The sequence below is a fragment of the Nansenia antarctica genome (assembly GCF_963989245.1).
Source record: "Nansenia antarctica genome assembly, chromosome: 12".
Taxonomy (NCBI): Eukaryota; Metazoa; Chordata; class Actinopteri; order Argentiniformes; family Microstomatidae; genus Nansenia; species Nansenia antarctica.
In genome coordinates, this window is record NC_137682.1 from 2,514,920 (window position 1) to 2,539,919 (window position 25,000).

The following is a 25,000-nucleotide window of genomic DNA, read 5'->3' on the forward strand; positions in this document are numbered from 1 at the left end:
GCTTTTCAGGTCTCCCTGTTACCAAAGCTAATAAAGACTTGGGGCTCACAGCGTTTTTGTAGTTCTCGATTTGGGCTGTAAAAAAAAAGGATCTATCCAGTGGGATTAAGGGATCTTATCTGTAGGAGGTTGTCTCTCTTTGTGGGTTGGTTGTAATTATAAACTTTATCTTTCATCTTCCCTCACACAAGGTGGGCTCCCCAGGTTTCCTGCTCATCTCGGGGTTGACAGAGCCAGTAGTGAGGGCCTACTCCCTTATCACAGACCTGGTGGAGAGGTACGAGGGCACCCAGGGACGCCGCGTCGAAGCCGGGGACAGAGGATCAGGCGAGTCCCTGGATTCCCGTCGGGCCTTCAAGAACTTGGTGGAAAACTGGGAGGACCGGCACACGCTGGACCTACTGGTGCTACCGGGGTCCGTGAAGGAGACCCTGCTGGATCTGGTGAGGGAGTCTGGGCTGGGCTTCGATCCCATGGGCCACGAGGACTCCGAGGAAGCAGGGGTTCTGAGGGACACTGAGAGCCAGAGACTATGGGAGACCCAATCGGACGTGGAGAGGCTAAGGCTTTTGGATAATAGAGGAGTAGGGGAAACAAGGCAAGTTCATGGCGTTCACACCTCAGCTGACAAACCTCTGGAACATTCCAACCACCACCAGAAGGACCCTGACGTTCGCCTGCGGAATAATGAACTTACGCTTGCATCCCCTGCTGTACAGTGGAGAGATGGGACAAGGGAAGGGACAGGGAGGGACACTGTGACTGCACCTCCAGATCCCTTCTTCCACTTTCTCACGGTGGACGTTCGAGGGAGGGCAGAGGGGGCGGAGGGGGTGGCAGGGCGGGGGGAGTCTTCCCCACAGGAGGTGGGAGAGGAGGAACAGCAGGAGAAAGAAGAAGAAGTAGAAGAAGAAGAAGAGGAGGAGAGAGAGGGAGAGGGAGGTGAGCTGTTGTTGTCCGTAGGCAGCAGGGTGGAGTTCGGGCTGCTGCTGAAGTTCTTCACGGCCATGGGCTACCACGAGGGAGTGGTCAGGAGGGTCCTGGCCCGGACCGGGCCCAGGGAGGCGTCTCAGTTACTGGACCTGGTCCAACAGGAACAGGACCTGTACGGGAGGGGGAGGAGCCTCGACCAGAACCACAACAGGCCCAGCGAGACAGAGCACAGAGAGGGAGAAGAACGAGGGAGAGACTTCGAAGGTACCGAAAAGGGGGTACAATGTGTGCGAGTGAGGGGTAGAGAAGGGCACAGAGAAGAGGAAGAGGAACGAAGGAGAGACGAAGGGTTACAAGTGAAGAGAAGTGCAGCAGGGGTGGGAGTGGGAGTGAAAGGAGGTGTGGTAAAGGGGGGAGAGAAGGCTGGAGAAGAGCAGAGAGAGGGAGGAGGAGGAGGGGAGAGAAGAAGACAGGAGGAAACCTTGGGTGAGGGTTCAGACGATGGGGGCCTCCGGGAGAGAGGCAAGGAGGACTTTGTCCTCGGGGTTTTGTTGAGGGCGGCGGCCAGCTGTGGCTACACAGAGGAGAAGGTAGCAGAGGCGTACAGCATGCAGCCCGACCTCTCCACCCGCCAGCTACTCCTAAAGCTGCAGAGAGAGGGCGCCAGAGAGACGCCAGACACCACCCAGGCAGCAGAGAGGGGGAGGTTGGAAGGGCCGATGGAGGTGGACGAGGCTGTTCTCGAGGTACAGAGGGAGGCAGAAAGAAAAGGAGGGGAGAGGGAGGAAAAGGCCAGAAGGATGGAGGCAGCAGTGGCTCAGCCGTTTACTACTACAGCGGGTAAGAGAGGAGGAGAAAAGAAGAGTCTGAAAGGGAAGAACGAAAGAAAAACCGACGAGGAAGGAGGAGGGAAGGTGCCGCCAAACCATCGGACCACTGGACACGTCCAACTGGATCCAGCGCAATGGAACGTGAAGACACAGTTTCAGCCTTACCCGACCCAACCCCCCCCTCACCAGTTCCCTCCCCAGACACACCCACAGCTCCCTCCGCTGAACACCCCAAACCACCCAACCAACCCTCCTTTGGTGAGAGGACCCCCCCAGCCCACCTACCCTTCCACAGCCCACCTACCCTCTCAGACCACCAACCACTTCACTTCACAGCCTCCCTACCCACCCCCCACACCACTAGCCCCCCCTAAGACGACTTTCACCCCCATACCCATGCCACCAGCCTTCACCACAAATAACCCTTCAGCCTCAGCCACCAGAATGAAAGACAGACAACAGGGTTTCTTAGCCCTTTCAGCAGGGGCTGTGGTCACGGGAGAGCAGCGCTTCCTAGAGGGTCTGCAGATGCCCTTTGACCTCAAGCTGACCGACCAACCAGGGGACGAGGGGCTGCGTATGGTGATCATCGACGGCAGCAACGTGGCCATGAGGTGAGAGAACGACACGCAGGACACTTTGATAATAATAATAATAATTCATTAAATGTACATGTATATAGCGCTTTTCCGAGGCTCAAAGACGCTGACAATATGGGAGAAACGGAAAACACAGAAAGCAACAGATAACATGTGCACATGGAACACAGAGTTAGCGAACGGGGAGGGGGGGGGGGGGGGGTGGTTAGGGGTAGGATGAGTCTGTATGCATGTCAGGGGGGGAGGGGGGGTGGCAGGGTTAGGGGGGGATGGTTAGGGGTAGGGGAGGTTGTAAGCATGGGAGAACAGGTTTTGAGGTGGGATTTAAAAGTGAGGAGTGAAGGTGATGAAACACACAACAATCCACTGTTCCACATGACTTTAATTTTTCAAATTGGAAAATGTATTAAATGACCCCAACACTAGCAGTATGTGATGAGGTTGTGTACCACCTCTCTCTCTCCCTTCAGTCACGGCCTCGGCCACTTCTTCTCTTGTCGGGGGATCGCTCTGGCTGTCCAGCACTTCTGGAACCAAGGTCACCGGCGAATCAGCATCTTCCTGCCCCAGTGGAGGCAGAAGAGAGACCCCAGGATCAAAGGTAGGCCTAACACTTTCTGGAGGCCTAGACTATACTAGGGTAATTCAAAAAATTCTCAGAGTGTCTATTTCAGTGTGTTTGTGTGCATGTCAGATTCAGGGCTAGGCTACACAGTGTCGTGTTTTACATTTTTTATTTGGCTGAAACGACGATGATTTGATACTGTTTGCGCCTCACGGCCACATGACTCCGCCGATTTCGAGAGCTGCGACGGCGAAGACACGAAAACTCTGTGAGGGTGAATGCTTGTGTGGCTAGAGATCAGATGGGCTCCGATTGCGTTTCGTCATCATGTAGCCTAGTACACATCAGGGGAGGCTGGTGGAGGTAGAAATCGGAGGACGGGCTCATTGTAATTTATGGAACACGTGTTTAATGCCATTCCTCATTCCATTCGTTGCATTACAATGAGCCAATCCTCCACCAGCCTCCCCTGGTGTGTGCATGTTCTGTGTTATATACAGATATACATATATATATATATATGTTACGGTACATGTGGGAATACGGTACATGTGGGAAAACTAGGGTTAGGTGCTAGGGTTAAGGTTAGGATTAGGGTTAGGGGTAGGGTTAGGGGTAGGGTTAGGGTTCGACATGCCAGCATGTACCAAGTCACCCTAGCACCTAACCCTAACCCTAGTTTTCCCACATGTACCGTATTCCCACATGTACCGTAACACATATATATATATATATACATATATACAAATATAAGCAAGTTTTGCCACCTTGAGTGGCACCGGAATCTGGTCTGGCCCATGGACTGATAAGTCAGAGTTGTGTGGGTGTGTGTGCTTCAGAATGGGGCGGCTGTGGCACAGGAGGTAGAGCTGCCGTCTAATGATCGCAAGGTTGGCAGATTGGCGGTTCGAGCCCCGGCTGGCCACATGTCGAAGTGTCCTTGGGCAAGACACTGAACCCCAAATTGCTCCCAAAGAGCGGGCCTGGTGAGGCGCCTTGCATGGTAGCTTGGCCGCCATTGGTGTGTGAATGTGTGTGTGAATGGGTGAATGAGAGGCCGTTGTAAAGCGCTTTGGATAAAAGGCGCTATGTAAGTCAGCCTATATAAGTCAGGCTGTTTACCATTTCAGAACAGCACTTCCTGACAGAGCTGCAGGACCTGGGTCTGCTCTCCTACACGCCCTCCAGGGAGGTCCAGGGCAAGAGGATCAACTCCTACGATGACAGGTTGGCTCCTCTCCTCTCCTCCTGGCTAACACTTCCATTAACGCACTGCTTATTAACTACTTATGAATGTTATTACATAGCTTATAATAATACATGCAAGTCTTAAATTATTTATTATTTATATTTGATGTATGATCACAGGTAAGTGGTTTACACATAAACACGTTTCTGTTCACATGTGAGTTCTTCTCATTTAACTAAATGAAACGCAGGAAATGCAGTTATGATGATAAATTACTTGTTTGATGAAAGAGACAAAAATAAATACTTTTAACGGACCGTGTGATCAAATCCCCTCGTTCCTCTCCTCCGCTCTCCACCTTCCCCTCCCTCTTCCCCCTCTTTTTTTTTTACTGTGTTTTTTATTTAGTTTTCAGAGACATTACAGTACGCAACAGACATAAGCACACAGACAAAACAGTGAAAACAACAAAACAAAACAAAAACAGAAACAAAAATAATTATAAATAACAGTTCACAGAGTACTTCTCATATATAATACAAAGCCATTTTTAAGAGGTAAGAGGCATTGTTAGACGTTCCACGTAAGAAATGAAAGGCTGCCACACTGCACTAAACCTCCCAGTTGATCCCTGCAATGTGTGTCTCATCTTTCCTCTTCCCCCTCTCTGACAGGTTCATGCTCCAGCTGGCCCAGAAGACGGACGGAGTGATCGTGACGAACGACAACCTGAGAGACCTCCTGGACGAGTCACATGTATTCAGAGACATCATCAAGAAGAGGTAGAGAACGACAGGGATATAGAGAGGAGGAGGAGGAGGAGTGTGTGTGTGTGCTTAGGTGGCGTAGCGGGTTAAGCGTTGACCACGTAACCGCAGGGTTCCCGGTTCGATTCCAGCCGGAGACATATCCTGCATGTCATCCCTCCTCTCTCTCTCACCCATCCTTCCTGTCTAAATCTTCACTGTATCTGTCAATAAAATGAAAAATATGAGTGGGACTGCCCCACTCAGAAAAAATGACTTTAAAAAAAACGACAGGAATAGAACGACAGGAATAGAGAGAGAGGGATGCAGAGGAGATCAAGTATTTTTCTAAAAAAAAACACGGTACACCTGGTTTAGCTTGCCTTGCGTGCAAAGTTGGCACTTTTGGGACAATGGACAATTGAGCCTAACAATCTACACCAAGAACACCGTCCATATTTCAAATAACGGTCTGTTGTTCGCCCAACGTTACATTTGAACCGACAACCTTCTTTTAGTAAAGTTCTATTTCCCTAAGCGCGTTTCTGCTCTGCTGATTACCCAGACTCCTCCAGTACACCTTTGTCGGCGATCACTTCATGGTGCCTGATGATCCGCTGGGCCGAGGAGGACCACACCTGGACGACTTCCTACGCTCCCAGCACAGGTACCACACGCACACCCGCATACACACACACACACACACACACACACACACACACGCATACACACACACACACACACACACACACACACACACACACACATGCATACACACACACACACACACACACACAGACACACACACATCCATTCCCTATATCTCTTTACATCTCTCTGATATAGTGGAAAACTACATTACCTCTAATAAGACATTACCTCTCTCACATTACCTCTCTCTCTCTCTCTCTCTCTCTCTGTATCTCTCTCTGTATCTCTCTCTCTCTCTGTCTCTCTCTCTCCCTCTCTCCCTCTCTCTCTCCCTCTCTCTCTCTCTCTCTCTCTGTATCTCTCTCTGTATCTCTCTCTCTCTGTCTCTCTCTCTCCCTCTCTCCCTCTCTCTCTCCCTCTCCCTCTCTCTCTCTCTCCTTCTCTTTCTCTCCCTCCCTCTCTCTCTCTCTCTCTCTCTCTCTGTCTCTCTCTCTCTCTCTCTCTCTCTCTCTCTGTCTCTCTCTCTCTCTCTCTCTCTCTCTCAGGCCTCCTGTCCCAGGCAGTCACACGTTTGCAGGCGTGGCTTCCTCCTACCCCTCCTCCTCCAGAGCTCCGCGGGCCCACACAGAGCTTCTGCAGTTCCGTGACCGGACACCAGGGGGGGTCCCTGTGGATCCTGCCGATTCTGGTCGGGGCGGCCGAGGGAGAGGGAGGGGGGGGCAGGGTAGGGCGGGCCATATGGTCCAGGGACAGGGGGTAGAGAGGAGTGCCGAAGTGACTGCCAGGTTAAGGGAGAGCCTGTCCCAGGTGTTCCCAGGACAAGACAGCATGGTCACTCTAGTGCTCCAGTGCAACCCCACAGTGACCGACATCAACTCTCTGTCCCATTTCATCCTGGAGCAGGAGGGGGGGCAGGGAGCTGCAGACTGAGGGTTAGGCTCTGATATTTCGTGACTTTAGAATTCTAAGGTTCTATCTCCATCTTTGGGCTGCAACGGTCACAGCTTTTCACCTCGCTGGTGGAACAAGCTCCCCACCACTGCAGAGTCACTCCCTGTCTCTATGAGTAGAGGGGCTGCATTTTCCTGGATGCACAGTGTACAGTTTTTTTTTACCCTTGCCTGCTTGCGTGTTCTGTCATCATGTGAAGCGCATTGAATCACGTTTTGTGAGGAATGCGCTATACAAATAAAATGTGATTTGATTCGATTCCGTCGTTGACTGAAGACCTCCCCCCCCTCTTCGGGCTGCACCTTCGCTGTCCCTCCTGAAAATGTAAATGGACTGACTTATATAGCGGCCTTATTCCAAAGCGCTTTACAACGGCCTCTCATTCACCCATTCACACACACATTCACACACCAATGGCGGCAAGCTACCATGCAAGGCACCGGCCCGCTCACTGGGAGCAATTTGGGGTTCAGTGTCTTGCCCAAGAACACTTCGACATGTGGCCAGACGGGGCTCGAACCGCCGATCTGCCAATCTTGCAATCATTAGACGGCGGCTCTACCTCCTGCGCCACAGCCCCCCCCGAAGCTTCCCCTTCCTCCTGTCCGTTGTGTTTATAATACACTTTATTTGTTATCCTATGTTTTAATATGTTACTGTTGTTTTATTTTGACCGAATACTAGTTTTTATTTGATTAAGTTAAGTTTTTTTATTGTTGTAAATCGCTTTGGACGAAGGCGTCTGCTAAATGCTGTAAATGTAGCTACGGAGGCTTCACTGCAAGGTGGGAAACTTTCTCTGTTTAATTTCTCTGTTTAATTTCTCTGTTTAATTTCCTGATGGTTTTAGGCAAAAGACCTAAAGAATATCAACAGCTGAGAGATGGCTGCAATACAGGCCTGAGAATATACCCAGCATGCATCTGGTGGGGTCAATGGGCCACAGATTTAAGGCAGTTAGGCCTACTTCATTTGGACATTATATGATTGTTTTCAATATAGTTGGTGCCCTGAAATTGGGGAGTGTATTTAAAAATGTATTGTATTTAAAAATGTTGTACTTTCTAAATGGTGAACCCAATCTGAACAAAAAACAACAACATTGAATTAAAGCTGAGAATCTCTACTTTAATCCCTTAGTCGTTGTTGATTTCAAATCCAAACTGTCGGAGTATGGAGCTAAAAGAAGACAAAATGCGTCCTTTTTGCAATACTTATTGTATAGTGGGTCAAATCTGAACTGTGATCAGTGAATGGGTGCGTTTTGCATGTATCATTCGTTGATGTTAGTGGGAGATTAGTGCAATACTTGTTGTAACATGTGCAGATCTCTACTTAGGATTCAGTCTTATATGCAAAACCTGCACTTTCTTACTCTCTATGCAATGTCTATTTGTTTCTCTGTATGTTGTGTATAGAGGTCTAAATGTATTTTATTTAAATGTCAGCTTGATAAGACAATTTGACAGTTGCATTTTTGACTGATCAGGTGTATTTTTTTAACACAGGACCAAATATCTAACATTTCAGGTACATCTTTCATGCGATTTAAAAAATGTTTTAATAAATTGTTGATTTTCAAAACGTCCTGGTTTTTATATATAGGACGTCCTGAATCGACACAGAAATGACACAGTTCAAATTTGAGCAATTTGAACATTAATGTTTGAGATAAGGTAGATATACATGTACATTACATTTAGATATAGTACTTTGAAACAAAAAAGTACATTTCAACTAGAGAGGTACAATTTCTGTGGAAATTCCTGTGGAAATTGTGAAGTGTGCTTTGCCCCGAAACCCATATCCCCATAACCTCACTGACCTGACCACCCTAGACAACATGGAGGACGTGGAGTAACAGGCTGATTAAAACTATGCAGCAACTATACTGATTATAACTGTAGGCAGCAGATACTCCCAGCTACTGCAGGGAGCATCACACAAACCTGTCCAGTGTGAGGAACCAGACTAAGAACCAGGAGATACAGGCCATGGGACCAGCGGGAGCAGTGGCGGACTCAGGCTGTTTGAAGGGCAGGGGGGGGCGAAAAGAAAAAAAGGGCATCTACTGCACAACATGGGACCCCATCAGTGCACATGGTCAAGTTTAGACCATTGGAAGGGCAGCCAATAGGGCACATCCTCTAATTTTGCCACTCAAAAGGGCACTTTAGTGCGACGTTTTTCAACTGTGGGGGCACATGGTCAAGTTTAGACCATTGGAGGGGCACCAATAGGGCACGTCCTCTCATTTTCGCCACTCAAAAGGGCATTTTTGCCACTCAAAAGGGCATTTTTGCCACTCAAAAGGGCACTTAAGAGAGACGTTTTTAAACCGCGGGGGGCACCAGGAGGGGCGGTCGCCACCCCCCTGAGTCCGCCAGTGAGGGGAGAGTTTGTCTGGATCAGCCGATCAGAGACTCCTGGGGCTGGTTGGACCAGAGTAACTCCTTATTCAACAGCCTGGTCAGTTGTCAGTCTGCTGCAACAGAGTTCCATTCCTCATGTAGCCATCCTCTGATTTCTACCTCCACCAGCCTCCCCTGGTTAGTTATCTAATAAAAATGCTTTAAACAATCCTAATGTTAACATGTCATGAGGACATTGCATAACTTTTGATTATTACATCACATAACATGTTGATACATTTCTTATCTCTGAACAGTCCTTAGTTCAACGCTCCTAAAGTTTAGCAAAAAAGGTTTTACTGTATATGCTCAATGGTGTGGGAAGGCGTGCTCCTGTCTGTCCAATCAGGTCACTTCTTGACTATTTCTATCTATTTAGGAGACCCACCGAGCTCAAGAGCTCCCCTAAAGGTCGAAAGTTCCATATAGTTAAGGACCTGAGGAATGCTTGACATGTTTTCTCTCTTGTTGTAGTTCCATCTCCCAGCACCACAAGGACGACATAACATAGCGCCTTCTCAAAACATGTGTTGATGTTCATAAAAGGATTCCAAACATACAGTAAAGCAATGTTACAGTTTTTCTCAATTGCTAAAACACATTTCACAAAACTTTCCTCCATTTTCCCAAAACTCTAAACACAACACACTTTTCTAAAGCTACATAAACAAAACCACACCTTCTCTCTTCAAAACTCAAACTTTCACACCAAAACAGCTGCTCAAAGCCTGCAAAAATGTAAACACTATAAGTGTTACGGCTGGGCCGTCACACACGCCCTCCCCCGCCCCCACAACCCGAGCACAGCGTGCTCTCCGCCGCAGGTGAAGCTCGTTCCCGGTGATTGGAGGGTTATCCAGCCACAGTCAAACCCACACACCTGTCTCCACTCCCCAATCAACCCTCTGGCTACATCTACCCTGGACTCCCTTCAATCATCGTCAGTTCTTCCCTAAGAATGACCTGGCAAGTATCCGCTGTGATTAGTTATGAACTTTGCTCTTGTGCCTATTCTTATGATTCGTTGATATCTTGTGTACTGGCCTACCGTGGAGACTTACCCTGCTTTCCTGTTCCTCCACAGCCTATGCCAATCACTACCGCCATCCCGCCAGGTTGAAACCCCCAGCCCGCCAGGCTGAAACCTCCGGACTCATCATCTGTGTTTCCACCCACCTGCACTGTAAATAAATACCCTACGGGGCTAACACTATCTTCTGCCTCCGGTGTCGTGTCCTTGAGCTCCCTCGCCCCCGTGTCATAACAGAAGAACTGACCATGCAATTGGGCTCAGACGACACGAAGGACCGGACACCATCTCCCACCCCTGGATCCGGCCCGACGGCTATCCAGATCCTCACGGAACACACTCACCTCCTCCAGGCGGCCGCTACAGCGTGCCAGGCCCTGAACACTCGCCTGACAACCCAGGAGGCTAACCAGGAGCACCGCGCCACCCAGATGCAGCACCTCATCTCTACGACCCAAGCGCTTACAGCACAGGTGGCCGCGCTCGCAGCCTTTGCCCCCCCCCCTGCTCTCCCTGACCCTGCCCAGCTACCGGCACCACCTACTGGACAGCCACGGGAGCCCCACCTAGCCAGCCCCCGCCCCTTCGACGGAGCCTTCGCCCAGTTCCGAGGCTTCATCCTCCAGTGCGAGTTGGTGTTCTCCCATCAGCCCAGCCAGTTCTGGTCGCCGGCAGCTCGGGTGGCGTTCATCACCAACCTCACCACCTGCGACGCCCTGAATTGGGTCCAGGCCACCCTCTGCGCCCGCCCTGACCTGTTCGGTGACTACGCTACCTTCCTCACGGAGTTCAAGAGGGTTTTCGACCACCCCACTGCAGGACAGGAGGTCGGGGCGCGACTGATGTCACTCCACCAGGGGAACCGGACCGCGGCGGCCTACTCTACCGAGTTTCGCACCCTGGCAGCCGGAAGCGGATGGAATGACAGGGCACTGCGATCTGCTTTCCGCCAGGGGCTGAGTGAGGCCATCAAGGACGAGCTCGTCCGGGACAGACCCGCCGCCCTGGACGAACTCGTGGCCCTAGCCATCGACGTTGACGAGCGCTCCCGGGAGCGTCGGAGAGAGAGAGGGCGCTACCAGACCAGCTCGCCACGCCCCCAGGACCCTATCGTCACAGCCAACCCCTCCTCCGCACGGGAGTCGACCTACACCCCATGCACTGGCGAGGAGCCGATGCAGCTTGGTCGAGCCCGCCTCACCACGGCGGAGAAGGAGAGGAGAAGGGCCCAGGGCCTGTGCCTCTACTGTGGAGAGAAGGGACACCTCCGTGACACCTGCCCGTCCCTATCAAAAGGGCAGGCTCACCCGAAGGGGGAATCCGGGTGAGCCGTCTCTCTCAATCCCCACCTACCACCAGCCCAGCCAGGTTCTCTGTCACCCTCTCCTGGCAGGGGCAGAACCTCACGGTCGAGGCCATTATTGACTCGGGAGCAGACGAGAACTTTATGGACGCCCAGCTGGCCCGCTCAGCTGCCGTTCCCCTCGTTGCCCTCGAGACCCCCCTCTCCGTCTCAGCCCTAGACGGACACAGCCTGGGGCCTCTCACCCACCGCTCTACACCCCTCTCCTTGACCGTCTCGGGGAACCATGTGGAGGAGATCCGGTTTTACATCCTCAAGACCCCCCAGTCCCCGCTCATCCTGGGACGACCGTGGCTCGAGCTCCACATTCCCCATGTCAGCTATGGTGAGGGACGTATCCTGAGCTGGAGTACCGCATGCTACGCCCGGTGCCTCCGTGCCGCCCATACCCCCACATCGCCTCTGCGACCGCCTCCGGCTCCCCCTGACCTCTCCTCCATCCCAGAGGTCTACCACGACCTCGGAGAGGCCTTCAGCAAGGAGCGTGCTCGCACCCTGCCGCCTCACCGGCCCTACGACTGTGCCGTCGAGCTCCGCCCTGGCAACAAACTTCCGGTCAGTCGCCTCTACAACCTTGCCCCCCCGGAGAAGGCAGCCATGGACACCTACATCTCCGACTGTCTGGCTGAGGGGCTCATCCGTCCATCACACTCCCCGGTGGCAGCGGGGTTTTTCTTCGTGAAGAAGAAGGATGGAACCCTCAGGCCATGCATTGACTACCGTGAGCTCAATGCCATCACCGTCCGGAACACCTATCCTCTCCCCCTCATGAGCTCCAACTTTGAGCCCCTCCTTGGGGCCACCATCTTCACTAAGCTGGACCTCCGGAACGCCTACCATCTGGTCCGGATTCGTGAGGGTGACGAGTGGAAGACGGCGTTCAAGACCCCCCGTGGCCACTATGAGTACCTGGTCATGCCCTTTGGTCTCACTAACGCCCCCTCCGTCTTTCAGGCCCTCATGAACGACGTCCTCAGGGACATGCTGGACATCTTTGTCGTCCTCTACCTGGATGACATCCTAGTATTCTCCAGGAACCCTGAGGAGCATGTCCAACATGTCCGCCTAGTCCTCCAGCGCCTACTGGAGAATCGCCTTTTTATTAAGGCTGAGAAGTGCTCGTTCCACACTCACTCTGTGGAATTCCTGGGGCTCATCGTGGAGGGTGGGTTGACTCGCCCTGACCCCAAGAAGACTCGGGCCGTCGTCGAGTGGGGCCAACCTACCACCCGGAAACAGCTGCAGTCATTTCTCGGCTTTGCCAACTTCTACCGGCGATTCATCCGGGACTTCAGCCGGGTAGCCGCCCCCCTCACTGCCCTCACCTCCCCCCTGCGCCAGTTCACGTGGACACCAGCAGCCAGCGCTGCCTTCAGTGACCTGAAGAGGCTCTTCACCTCGGCGCCGGTCCTAATCAACCCAGACCCCTCTAGGCCCTTCATTGTGGAAGTGGACGCCTCAGACACGGGCGTCGGTGGCGTGCTCTCTCAACGATCGGAGGACCAGACCGTGCACCCCTGCGCCTTCTACTCCCGCCGTTATACCTCCGCCGAGGCCAACTACGACATCGGGAACCGCGAGCTGCTGGCGGTGGTGGAGGCGTTCCACGAGTGGCGGCACTGGCTGGAGGGCGCAGAGCACCCCTTCACCGTCTGGTCGGACCACAAGAACCTAACCTACATCAAGTCGGCCAGGCGGTTGAACTCCCGTCAGGCACGCTGGGCCCTGTTCCTCGGGCGGTTTAACTTCCACCTCACGTTCCGTCCGGGCTCCCTGAACGCCAAGGCTGACTCCCTTTCTCGGCTCCATGCCGCAGAGGAGGAACCCACCACTCCTGACACCATCGTTCCATCCTCCCGGGTCGTTGGAGTGGTCACCCTGGAGATCGAGGCGGTGGTCAGAGCTGCACAGCGCACCCAGCCAGATCCCCGACCGGGGTCCCCCGGCCGTCTCTTCGTCCCGGACGCCGTCAGAACCAAGGTGATGCAGTGGGGCCACGCCAGCCGCTTCGCCTGCCATCCTGGGGCCCTACGCACACTGTCCTTCCTGCGCCGGCGGTTCTGGTGGTCCACCATGGCCGCGAACGTCAGGGAGTTCGTCTCGGCCTGCCCTACCTGCGCTCGCAGCAAGGCATCCCACCGGCCGCCTTCAGGACTGCTGCGGCCTCTACCCGTGCCCGGTCGACCGTGGTCCCACCTCGCCATGGACTTCGTGACCGGCCTTCCCCCGTCCCTAGGCAACACGGTCATCCTCACCATCGTGGACCGCTTCTCCAAGTCCGTGCGGTTGGTAGCTCTGGCAAAGCTACCGACCTCGGCGGAGACGGCGGAGCTACTCACCACCCACGTCTTCCGGCTTTACGGGCTTCCCCAGGATGTGGTTTCCGACCGTGGCCCCCAGTTCACATCCAAGGTGTGGCAGGCCTTCTGTTCGGGGATTGGGGCCACGACCAGCCTCTCCTCCGGCTACCATCCCCAGACCAATGGGCAGGCGGAGAGAGCCAACCAGAGCCTGGAGTCGGCACTCCGCTGCATGTCCTCCCTCCATCCATCCTCCTGGAGCAAGGACCTACCCTGGGTGGAGTACTCCCTGAACGCCATGGTGAATGAAGCCACCGGCCGGTCCCCCTTCGAGTGCTCCTTGGGGTACCAGCCACCCCTGCTCTCTACCCAGGAGGGCGAAGCGTCGGTACCATCAGTCCAGGCACACCTCCTTCGCTGTCGTCGGGTCTGGACCTCCGTACGCTCGGCCTTGCTTCGGGCCACCGCCCGAACTACCCGAAGCGCCAACCGTCGTCGCACTCCAGCTCCGGTGTACCAGGTGGGCCAGAGGGTCTGGCTCTCCACGGCGGATCTCCCCCTCAATGTCCCCTCCCGGAAGTTGGCGTCGAGGTACATCGGCCCCTACGTCATCGACCGGGTCATCAACCCCGCTGCCATCCGGCTGGTCCTCCCTCACTCCCTCCGTCGGATCCACCCGGTGTTCCACGTCTCCCGGGTTAAGCCCCATGTCGCCAGCGACCTGATGCCACCAGCCCCTGCACCGCCCCCTCCTCAGTTGGTGGATGGCCACCCCCAGTGGGCGGTAAGGAGGCTCCTCAGGGCTCGTCGCTGTGGCCGGGGTTTCCAGTACCTGGTGGACTGGGAAGGATATGGCCCAGAGGAACGGAGCTGGATTCCCCGGTCCCAGATCATGTCCCCAGTCCTCCTCAGGGACTTCTATCGGGCCCACCCGGAGGCTCCGGGCCGGTCGCCAGGAGGCTCCCCCTCGGGGGGGGGTCCTGTTACGGCTGGGCCGTCACACACGCCCTCCCCCGCCCCCACAACCCGAGCACAGCGTGCTCTCCGCCGCAGGTGAAGCTCGTTCCCGGTGATTGGAGGGTTATCCAGCCACAGTCAAACCCACACACCTGTCTCCACTCCCCAATCAACCCTCTGGCTACATCTACCCTGGACTCCCTTCAATCATCGTCAGTTCTTCCCTAAGAATGACCTGGCAAGTATCCGCTGTGATTAGTTATGAACTTTGCTCTTGTGCCTATTCTTATGATTCGTTGATATCTTGTGTACTGGCCTACCGTGGAGACTTACCCTGCTTTCCTGTTCCTCCACAGCCTATGCCAATCACTACCGCCATCCCGCCAGGTTGAAACCCCCAGCCCGCCAGGCTGAAACCTCCGGACTCATCATCTGTGTTTCCACCCACCTGCACTGTAAATAAATACCCTACGGGGCTAACACTATCTTCTGCCTCCGGTGTCGTGTCCTTGAGCTCCCTCGCCCCCGTGTCATAACAATAAGCATCATTACAGACTACAAGAAACCTTACAGTATCTGTTCTCAGAATATATCACTGTAGAGTATTGGGCATTCATAGATTTGTGTGTTTCATATGAACAGTATGTAAATCTACAGAAAATACAGTATGTATGTTACGGTACATGTGGGAATACGGTACATGTGGGAAAACTAGGGTTAGGGTTAGGTGCTAGGGTGACTTGGTACATGCTGGCATGTCTAACCCTAACCCTCATCCTAACCCTAACCCTACCCCTAATCCTAACCCTAACCTTAACCCTAGCACCCTAGCACCTAACCGTAATCCTAGTTTTCCCGTATTCCCACATGTACCGTAACATGTACACTACTGTACTGTATCACAAGATTCACAACTCAATGCAAACACTACAGAGGATCCATTACACACAACAATACTCACTGAAAACAATGTTCAGGGTGTGATGTTTTTTAAATTTATTTATGGAACTATACCACACACACACACACACACACACACACACACACACCACAATCATTTGCAACAAGTGTCTTACATTTTGAGTCGTTATGTTTAATGAATGAAGCCAGGTGTGTTCATTGTGTTCAAATTTTGCTGACTGTGGCAAGCATTTTGCATCACATGAGCTTTAATTTGAGAATTTGAGCAGAGTTTTTTGCAACTTGTGTTCTAGCAAGACAAAATGTGTTTAGACTTATGAGAAAAGGAGGATTGTGTTTTGTGAATTGTGTCTTCATGTGAAATGTGTTTATGGTTTTGGCAAATGGGAGCTAGTTTTATTAAATGTGTTTAGAGAACTGGTCGTTTGGTTTAGAGAATTGGCTTTTGTGTTTTAGCAATTGGGAAAAACTGTAACAGTGACTGGAGTGTGGAGGCACATCCATCGCCATCTTGTGGATAAACTATGAATTACATGTTGATAATCTGATAGGTCAGGTCAGGTGTGTCATGAATTTCCTAGCACATGGTAACCTAAACCGTTAATTTCGTATTGTTGTATTGTAATGCGTTTAGAGCTCAGTCTTCTGTTTCCTGTCAGTCTTCTCTCCGTGTCAGCTCGATGTCCTCTGGCTGGCAGAACCCTATATCTGACCTGTCCCCTTTAGCTCACACACACACACACACACACACGCACACACACATACGCGCAGACACACACACACACACACACATACACACGCACACACACATACGCGCAGACACACACACACACACACACATACACGCACACAAACGCACGCTCACGCACACACACACACACACACACACACACACACACACACACACACACACACTCACACACACACAAACGCACGCTCACACACACACAAACAGAAAATAGACCTATTTAACCTATTCAAACAGAACCCGCATCCTCATGGTTACCCCCAAACTGAATGAACACAATAGTCTGCAGCATTACCAAATATTGGCAACATCCACTGACACAAGCTAAAAACTAAAGATAGTTTAGATTTGTTTGTCATATGAGGAAAGCTTCTTTTCTCATGTGTGAGACACACCCTCTGTAAAATGGCTCATTGTAATGTGTGGAATGGAATGAGGAATGGTGTGTTTGATACCTTACCTCTCCTCATACCATGCCATGCATTACAACAAACCTGACAAAGTCTATCTCCAACAGCCTTCACTGGGTTATTCTGCTCGGAGACTCAAAGACAGACACATATAGTATCTCCATATGTACACTGTAAAGATACTACCGATATGAGTTACGTAAAGTCAAAGATAATGGTAGAGGATATTCTATATATTCTATAACAATAACCCCACCTCAAAAGCCTACTACTACTCAGAAATAGATAACTAACCAGGGGAGGCTGGTGGAGGTAGAAATCGGGGGATGGCTACATGAGATATGCTTTATTAATGTATTTGAAAATAATTTAAAAAATTTAAAAAAACTTTATTTATCAAGCTTAGTCTCACTGAGATAAAATCAATTTTTCAAGAGAGACCATTTTCTAATAAAAATATAAAATGGAAATGGACATGAACTGTTGTTGTTTATTACCAGAAGGCATTATTGCAGAACATTTCAGAAACCTTGAATAGTTTATTTATATGATCCTATATTCAACCGATGGCAGTTTAAGTGCATCTTTCAAATCGTTAGCTTGTGTGTAGTTTCTTTATCGACAGTTGATGTCATAGTAGGCCTCTATATTTTTCCTTATTGCAACAAATTGTCCGTTAAATTGTAGTGCATTATATCTGCTCATAAGAAAAGGTGTGTTTAGATATTTGTTTAAATATGTTATGTTATCTGTGTAGACTAAACTGTTAAATGTGCTATCAATAAATATTTTCCCTTTGATTATTTTTATTTTGTGAGGGTTTTTTGCACAAAGTAACTGTAACTGCCTGTAGACAGTTATTTTTCTTGCCTGTAGACAGTCACCTTACTTATAATTACGTAGATTAGGCCTTTCTATTCATACAATAAATGTCGACCTATATTTGACTAATACAAATGTCATTGGCTGCTGCTCATCTAGGACCGGTAAGTCAAGTTCGGGCGCGAGAGTCACATAATAATCACAAACTATTTAAAGAACATTCCTAAACAATAAGCAACATACACGCATACGCGAGCGCAGAGAGAGAGGGGGGGGGAGACTCAGAGAGAGACAGAGAGAGAGAGAGAGAGAGGGGAGACTCAGAGAGAGAGAGAGAGAGAGGGGGAGACTCAGAGAGAGAGAGAGGGGGGGGGGAGACTCAGAGAGAGAGAGAGAGAGAGGGGGGGGGGGGAGACTCAGAGAGAGAGAGAGAGAGAGAGAGAGAGGGGGTGAGACTCAGAGAGAGAGAGAGAGACAGAGAGAGAGAGAGGGGGGAGACTCAGAGAGAGAGAGAGAGAGGCAGAGAGAGAGAGAGAGAGGCAGAGAGAGAGAGAGAGAGAGAGAGAGGGGGGGGGAGACTCAGAGAGAGAGAGAGAGAGGGGGGGGGGACTCAGAGAGAGAGAGAGAGAGAGAGAGAGAGAGAGAGAGAGAGAAAGAGCAATGACTAAAACTTGGTCTGTCCTCATCAGATAAAATAGATGAGAGATTAGATTAGAGGTGTCTGCTGGATACTGTTATCATGTTCTGATTAAATCAACATGTCGCTAAACCGACGATGGGCAATTTGGTCCGAGTGTGAATAAAATAGTAAATTGATAAGAAAGTGGATACTCCTGGACTCAGCAAATGATGATCATGTTTCACCTTTGGGTCGGTGAGTTCATCAAATCATAGTTTATTAATTAAATATATTAGTTTTTTGTTATTGTTGTAATGTATTTTATTTTGGATTGTCTTGTCTTGTCTGGATGAGGTGGTCTAGAAGGGTGATATGCTATTATTGATGGTCTCTCTCTCTCTCTCTCTCTCTGTGTGTGTGTGTGTGTGTGTGTGTGTGTGTGTGTGTGTGTGTGTGTGTGTGTGTGTGTGTGTGCGTGCGTGCGTGTGTGTGTGTGTGTGTGTTTGCATGCATTTGCTTGTGCGCACACACACACTGTCCAGCTTGTTTGAACTACGGTAAGTGAAGTGTCTGCTCTGACTGACGCGTGCGCCCCCCCTCTCTTTTCCTTTCAATTATGTTTACCTCAGGTTATTTGCATAGCTGGTCCGCAACCTTTCCTCTGAAACATACACCCGCGCGCACACACACACACACACACACACACACACACACACACACACACCATGAGATTACCATGAGATTGTACTTTAATGAGACTTTAATGAAAATGAGAGTTAGTCCCATGTGTTGGTGGGTGTAGGGGTTAGGGGTGGGTTGAGTTAGAGAGATAAGGAAGCAAAGACCTAAAGGCTAGAGGAGATGGTGGGGGACGGGGAGATAAAGGTCATAAACGTAGGGGAGGTAAATGAAGGATGTATGTCTGAACGCTAGTGCAACAGAGAGCGAAACAGAGAGGGAGAGAGGGAGAGAAGGGAGAGAGGGAGAGAGGGAGAGAGGGAGAGAGGGAGAGGGAGAGAGAGAAGGAGAGTTACAGAAAGGAGAAAGAGAGACCAAAGAGAAGGACAAAGAACACAAGGTACAGTATTGTGAAGAGAGTTTTCGTTTCGTTTCCTTTTCCTACGTCAACGGATTTCATAACGAATCGAATCGAATCAAGTGTTTTCCTTTGCTTGCCTACTGCGCTAAAGCACTTTGCTAACAGGCTGAAGCTGGTCTATCTGGTGACAAACAAGACACGAGGAAGGAGATACTGTATCTTTGTAGATTCATATCTATTCATTTTATGCTGTTTGTAACATTGTATTTTAGTATTTGTTCATTGGCATTCATAACTGGCAATTTTCCTATTTTTATATTGGTTTGGTTTGAGTTATTTTGTTTTGTTTAATTTTGTTTCGCATATGTAAAACAGAGAGAGAGAAATACATGACAAGTTAAATATGTACTGTATATGCTGTAAATGAATATTACTTTGATAGAGTCATTCTCGAGAAAATATGGTTTTGAAGGTGGGATGGGTGTCGAGAAACAGAGAGAAAGAAAAACAAGAGAGAGAGAGAGGGGGGGGAGAGAGATAGAAGGAATAGACGCAAGGAGAGAGAGAGAGAGCAGAGAGAGAGAGAAAGAGAAAGAAAATGAAGGAAGAGACACAAGGAAAGAGAGAAAGGAGAGAAATGAAGTTGAACAGAGAAGTTTAATGACATGGTAATTGGCTGGTGCCGGAGTGCGTCACTGGAGAGCATCTGTGGAGTCGTGGTAGGAGGAACAGCAGCCAGTAGAACCTGTTTCTACACAATGGAGATTTGACTGGGAAACATGTGTGTCTGTCACTATCAAACTGGCATTAAACTATACAGAGAGAGAGAGGGCCGTGACTCTAGCAGTTTGGGGTTTTATTGAGGAATGGGGGAGGCTGTGTTGATAGGACAATAGTGGTGGTAACAGTAAGTGTCATTTATCTTAATGTTGAGGCTGGCCAGTTGTTTTGGTAACTTTGAAGTCCTTTTCTAGAGGGACACTGTGACTGAACCCACAAAGTAAGCCTTGTTGTTGAATAATATCTGTTTTTGACACAGAGAGAGAATTGCGATACAAACCGCCAGGTAGCACGTCGTTTACCAGTGGAGGCTGGTCGAGAGAGACATCGGAGGACGGGCTCATTGTAAGGAAGTGTGCTTGAAACCATTCTTCATTCCGTTCGTTCCATGCTTTACAATGATTGATGAACGTCCTTTGATTTCTACCCTCCCCATCAGCCTAATTCATTCTTAATTCAATCTCCAACAGTTTTTTGACAGGGAATCACCCCTTCCTTAACTACATGGACGTACGGTCATCCAAGGACACCGACGACAACAACACGAGGAGTCCTGCCAGAGTGCGCTGAGCGCCTCCAGGGACCACGGTGACTCTCGTCCCACACAGTGCCTTCACAGTGCCTTCACAGTGCCTTCACACAGTGCCTTCACACAGTGCCTTCACACAGTGCCTTCACACAGTGCCTTCACAGAGCCTTCACAGTGCCTTCACCCTGTGTCGTTGGGACGTCGACACTTCTGAGAAACTGTAAAAGAAAGCCGTCAATGTCAAGCTTGTAGAGTTCAGCTGTGTTTCAGCAAGTTGTTTATTTCCCTTTTTTATTTGTTATTTATTTATTCTAACTAACTTCGGGATGCCAAGCATTGAGGAGAATATGTGATAGGAATCTAAACTGACAGACAGGAAAAGGAGACTTCTAGTCTCAGGCAGAGAAACAGACATTCACACAGACAGACGGACATTCACACAGACAGACAGACAGACAGACAGACATTCACACAGACAGACAGATAGACAGACAGACAAGCCGGCAGACAGACAGACAGACAGACAGACAGTGAAACACATCTGACACATTAAGTCACCATGCAGGACAACGCTCAGGGATATCTGGTGGTTGGGGGAGCCATAGGCCATGAGGACTTCCAGAGGACTGGGGATGATGGGTGTGTTGGTGGGGGAGAGAGGAGCAGGGGTGTGAACACTGCCCTGGAGCTGACAGATATCAGCAGCACAGCAACAGACGACACGAAGGAACGTCAATGTCCCATCACAAACGGAGTCGACGACTGTGACATCACAAACGGAGTAGGCAACTGTGACATCACAAACGGAGTAGACAACTGTGACATCACAAACGGAGTAGGTAACTGTGACATCAGCACGCAACGGAATGACGAGAGTGAGTTAGCACAAGACGAGCTAAGGACCTACATAGTGGTGGGCACAGCTAAGACGGAACTAGCCCCGGAACCTCTCAAGGCCCAATCCTCTTTCAGAGAATCTCAGCTGACTCCGCCCTCTGTGGTGGACACTCCAATCGAAACTCTCTCTGTTAGCTCAGCATTAACTGTGCTCGCTGAGGATAGCACTGAAGTCACCACCGACACAGATAGCACTAAACCTTGTCATGATATCACTCTATCGAGTACGCACACTTTCGACGATAGCCGCCACAAACTCAGCGAGGTCTCTTCTTCGGACAAAAAGAGCACTGACTATCCCAACGACAGAAGCGCTGAACTCCATGTCAACTCCACCACGACCCTCTGCAGCCTCCACAACAACACCACCCCCCCATCTAACATCCCATCCAATGGCACCACCACAGAGACCCATGTCCCTCTCGCCCAATCAGAGCGTGGCGCCGCTGAAGGCGTGTGGGAGGACTACGCCCCTCCTCCAGACCTGAGGGAGGTCGAGGGGGACCCCCCCCCTCCCAGACGCCCCTCGGTTAGGAGTGTGGGGGAGGGGGTGTGTTGCTGCTACAGGGCGGTACACAGGGCGTTCCTCCACTGTCTGGAGGAGACCCCCGCCATGCTGCCCGGCCTGCTGCTGACCATGTCCCTCTGCGTGGCCATCATCATCCTCATCACCACCACGGGCCGGGTGAGAGACCGCAGAGACAGGGAGGGTGTGTGTGTGTGTGTGTGTGTGTGTGTCTGTGTGTGTGTGTATGAATGTGTGTGTGTGTGTGGCTGGGGGGGGATATTTGGATGTTTTGTATAGTGTTCTATTTGTATCTCTCTTCCCTTGTGACCATATCTTCCCCTGTTTTCCCCCTCGCCCCTCTCTCTCTCTCTTTCTTTCTCTCTCTCTCTCTCTCTCTCTCACATGCTCATTCTTCTCTTCCTCTCTCATCCCTCTCTCCCTCCTCTTCCTTTCCTCTTCTCTTTCTCTACCCCCCTCAATCGCTCTCTCTCTCATTCTCTCTCTCTCTCTCTCGTTCTCTCTCTCTCTGTCTCTCTCTCTCTCTCTCTACCTCTCCCCTCCCTCTCTCCAGAGTATCGGTATACACGTGGGGGCCCTGGCGGTGGTGTGTGTGGTGCTGTGCTTGAGCGCCGCCCTGCTGGTCTGTCTGCCTTGGCTCGCCGTGGTCAGGCGCTGCGGAGGAGCGCTGTCACTCAGCCTCTGGGGGGCGCTCTACATCATCGCCATGGTCTTCACCTTCACAGGGGGGCCCGTCTCTGCATGGGAACAGGTCAGAGGGGGGGGGGGGGGGGGGGATGGTGATGGAGGGGGGGGTTAGATGAAGGAGTGGGAGCAAAAGGGGGAAAGGAGGTGGTGTGTCTTTTGCCTTGACACTACGTGACGTTAGAATTATAAGGTTCTATCTCCATTTTTGTCAAAAAAATTTTACATAATCTGATCCATTAGGTGTTTATTAATGCTTGTGTGGTGTTATTTTTTTTAAATGTTGACATTTTTGAGTTAGTAATTAATAAAATACAAAGGTTCCATCTCACAAAACATAATGGAATGTAAAAACTTTGACGCTCAATATCTCTGAACTGCCCTAAACGGAGATCGAACCTTATAATTCAAAGCTCACGACTAATGGACTTGCCTCAGATGGTAAAATGGCCGCCTGCCTATCTTGTAAATCTCTCTCTCTCCCTTCCTCCCTCCCACCCTCCCTTCCTCCCTCCCTCCCTCCCTCTGCAGGTGGCGTTCTTCCTCTTCCTCTCTCTCTCTGTGTACACGGTGCTGCCTCTCTCCCTGTCCTGGGCCCTCATGGTGGGGATAGGGACCAGCGTCTCACACATCATCATCATCAGCGTGTATGTCCCTGTCACCAGCCCCAACACACCTGACCTGGCTGTGCAGGTAACACACACACACACACACACACGCACACACACACGCACACACGCACACACACACACATTTTAGTATCTTTATTTGCGTGGGACATTTTACAATAAAATTCTTGAACACAAACTTGAACAGTAACTGCATCAGCATAGGACACTCGGTTGCTCAATGTGTTTCAGTCTGAGTGTAAGACAGGTAACACCTTCTCCTCCATATGTGTTTCAGTCTGAGTGTAAGACAGGTAACACCTTCTCCTCCATATGTGTTTCAGTCTGAGTGTAAGACAGGTAACACCTCCTCCTCCATATGTGTTTCAGTCTGAGTGTAAGACAGGTAACACCTTCCCCTCCATATGTGTTTCAGTCTGAGTGTAAGACAGGTAACACCTTCTCCTCCATATGTGTTTCAGTCTGAGTCTAAGGGTACAGGTAACACCTTCTCCTCCATATGCGTTTCAGTCTGAGTGTAAGACAGGTAACACCTTCTCCTCCATATGTGTTTCAGTCTGAGTGTAAGACAGGTAACACCTCCTCCTCCATATGTGTTTCAGTCTGAGTGTAAGACAGGTAACACCTTCTCCTCCATATGTGTTTCAGTCTGAGTGTAAGACAGGTAACACCTTCTCCTCCATATGTGTTTCAGTCTGAGTGTAAGACAGGTAACACCTTCTCATGTGTTTCAGTCTGAGTGTAAGACAGGTAACACCTCCTCCTCCATATGTGTTTCAGTCTGAGTGTAAGACAGGTAACACCTTCTCCTTCATATGTGTTTCAGTCTGAGTGTAAGACAGGTAACACCTTCTCCTCCATATGTGTTTCAGTCTGAGTGTAAGACAGGTAACACCTTCTCCTCCATATGTGTTTCAGTCTGAGTGTAAGACAGGTAACACCTTCTCCTTCATATGTGCCGGCTGCCAATTATTGCAGATATTGAGCAGAATTTTGCCAGGGCCTTCGCTTTAGGCTTAGGAATTCCTGCTGTCTGCACACACACACACACACACAAACACACACACACAAACACACACACACACACACACAAACACACACACACACACATACACACACACAACACACATACATATACACACACACACACACACAACCAGACACGCACACACAAATACAAATAAAAATTACAAACACATCAATACAGAGTTTCACAACCACAAACAGAAACACACATAGGCCTTTAGAGAGACACAGTTACACATCCTCTCATCTTTAGAGAGACACAGTTACACATCCTCTCATCTTTAGAGAGACACAGTTACACATCCTCTCATCTTTAGAGAGACACAGTTACACATCCTCTCATCTGTGCCGTTAACGGCAAGTTATGCAGCAAATGGAAAGGTCGTAGGCAAACACTTGCAAATGAGTGACAGGCAGTGACCGAATGCAGTACAGTAATACACTCACACATTTGCATCTGCCGAAGCACAGTGACCGTATTCAAATCTAGCTGGGCCTCGAGCACCGTAGCACAAAATGGTGTTTTGAATAGTGAGGTCCTGTACTGTACTGCTGTACTGTACTGTGTCACTCCTGGCCAGATGTACACTGAGCAATGGAAAGATAGTATAGCAACATTACGTGAGCTCAGAATTATAAGGTTCTATCTCCGTTTAGGGCAGTTCAGAGATATTGAGCGTCAAAGTTTTTACATTCCATTATGTTTTGTGAGATGGAACCTTTTGTATTTTATGAATTACTAACTCAAAAATGTCAACATTTTAAAAAATAACACCACACAGGCATTAATAAACACCTAATGGATCAAATTATGTAAAAAACTCAATTTTGACAAAAATGGAGAT

General features: G+C 50.1%; 2 protein-coding genes across 2 annotated transcripts in view; both read left to right on the forward strand.

Annotated features, from left to right (window-relative positions):
- Positions 1-6,443, forward strand: part of khnyn (KH and NYN domain containing) — a gene marked incomplete at both ends in the record, with an annotated part of 7,884 nt that extends 1,441 nt beyond the window's left edge. Inside the window, 8 exons of the mRNA XM_080543137.1 lie at positions 192-598; positions 956-1,197; positions 1,432-2,377; positions 2,833-2,963; positions 4,058-4,154; positions 4,791-4,898; positions 5,428-5,529; positions 6,059-6,443. Coding sequence (XP_080399263.1) covers positions 192-598; positions 956-1,197; positions 1,432-2,377; positions 2,833-2,963; positions 4,058-4,154; positions 4,791-4,898; positions 5,428-5,529; positions 6,059-6,443 — 2,418 coding nt within the window. The remainder of the gene's footprint in view (positions 1-191; positions 599-955; positions 1,198-1,431; positions 2,378-2,832; positions 2,964-4,057; positions 4,155-4,790; positions 4,899-5,427; positions 5,530-6,058) is intronic.
- Positions 6,444-20,952: 14,509 nt separating this feature from the next.
- LOC308168537 (adenylate cyclase type 2) overlaps positions 20,953-25,000 on the forward strand; it is a gene marked incomplete at both ends in the record, with an annotated part of 23,585 nt that continues 19,537 nt past the window's right edge. Inside the window, 3 exons of the mRNA XM_080543138.1 lie at positions 20,953-21,984; positions 22,370-22,567; positions 23,032-23,193. Coding sequence (XP_080399264.1) covers positions 20,953-21,984; positions 22,370-22,567; positions 23,032-23,193 — 1,392 coding nt within the window. The remainder of the gene's footprint in view (positions 21,985-22,369; positions 22,568-23,031; positions 23,194-25,000) is intronic.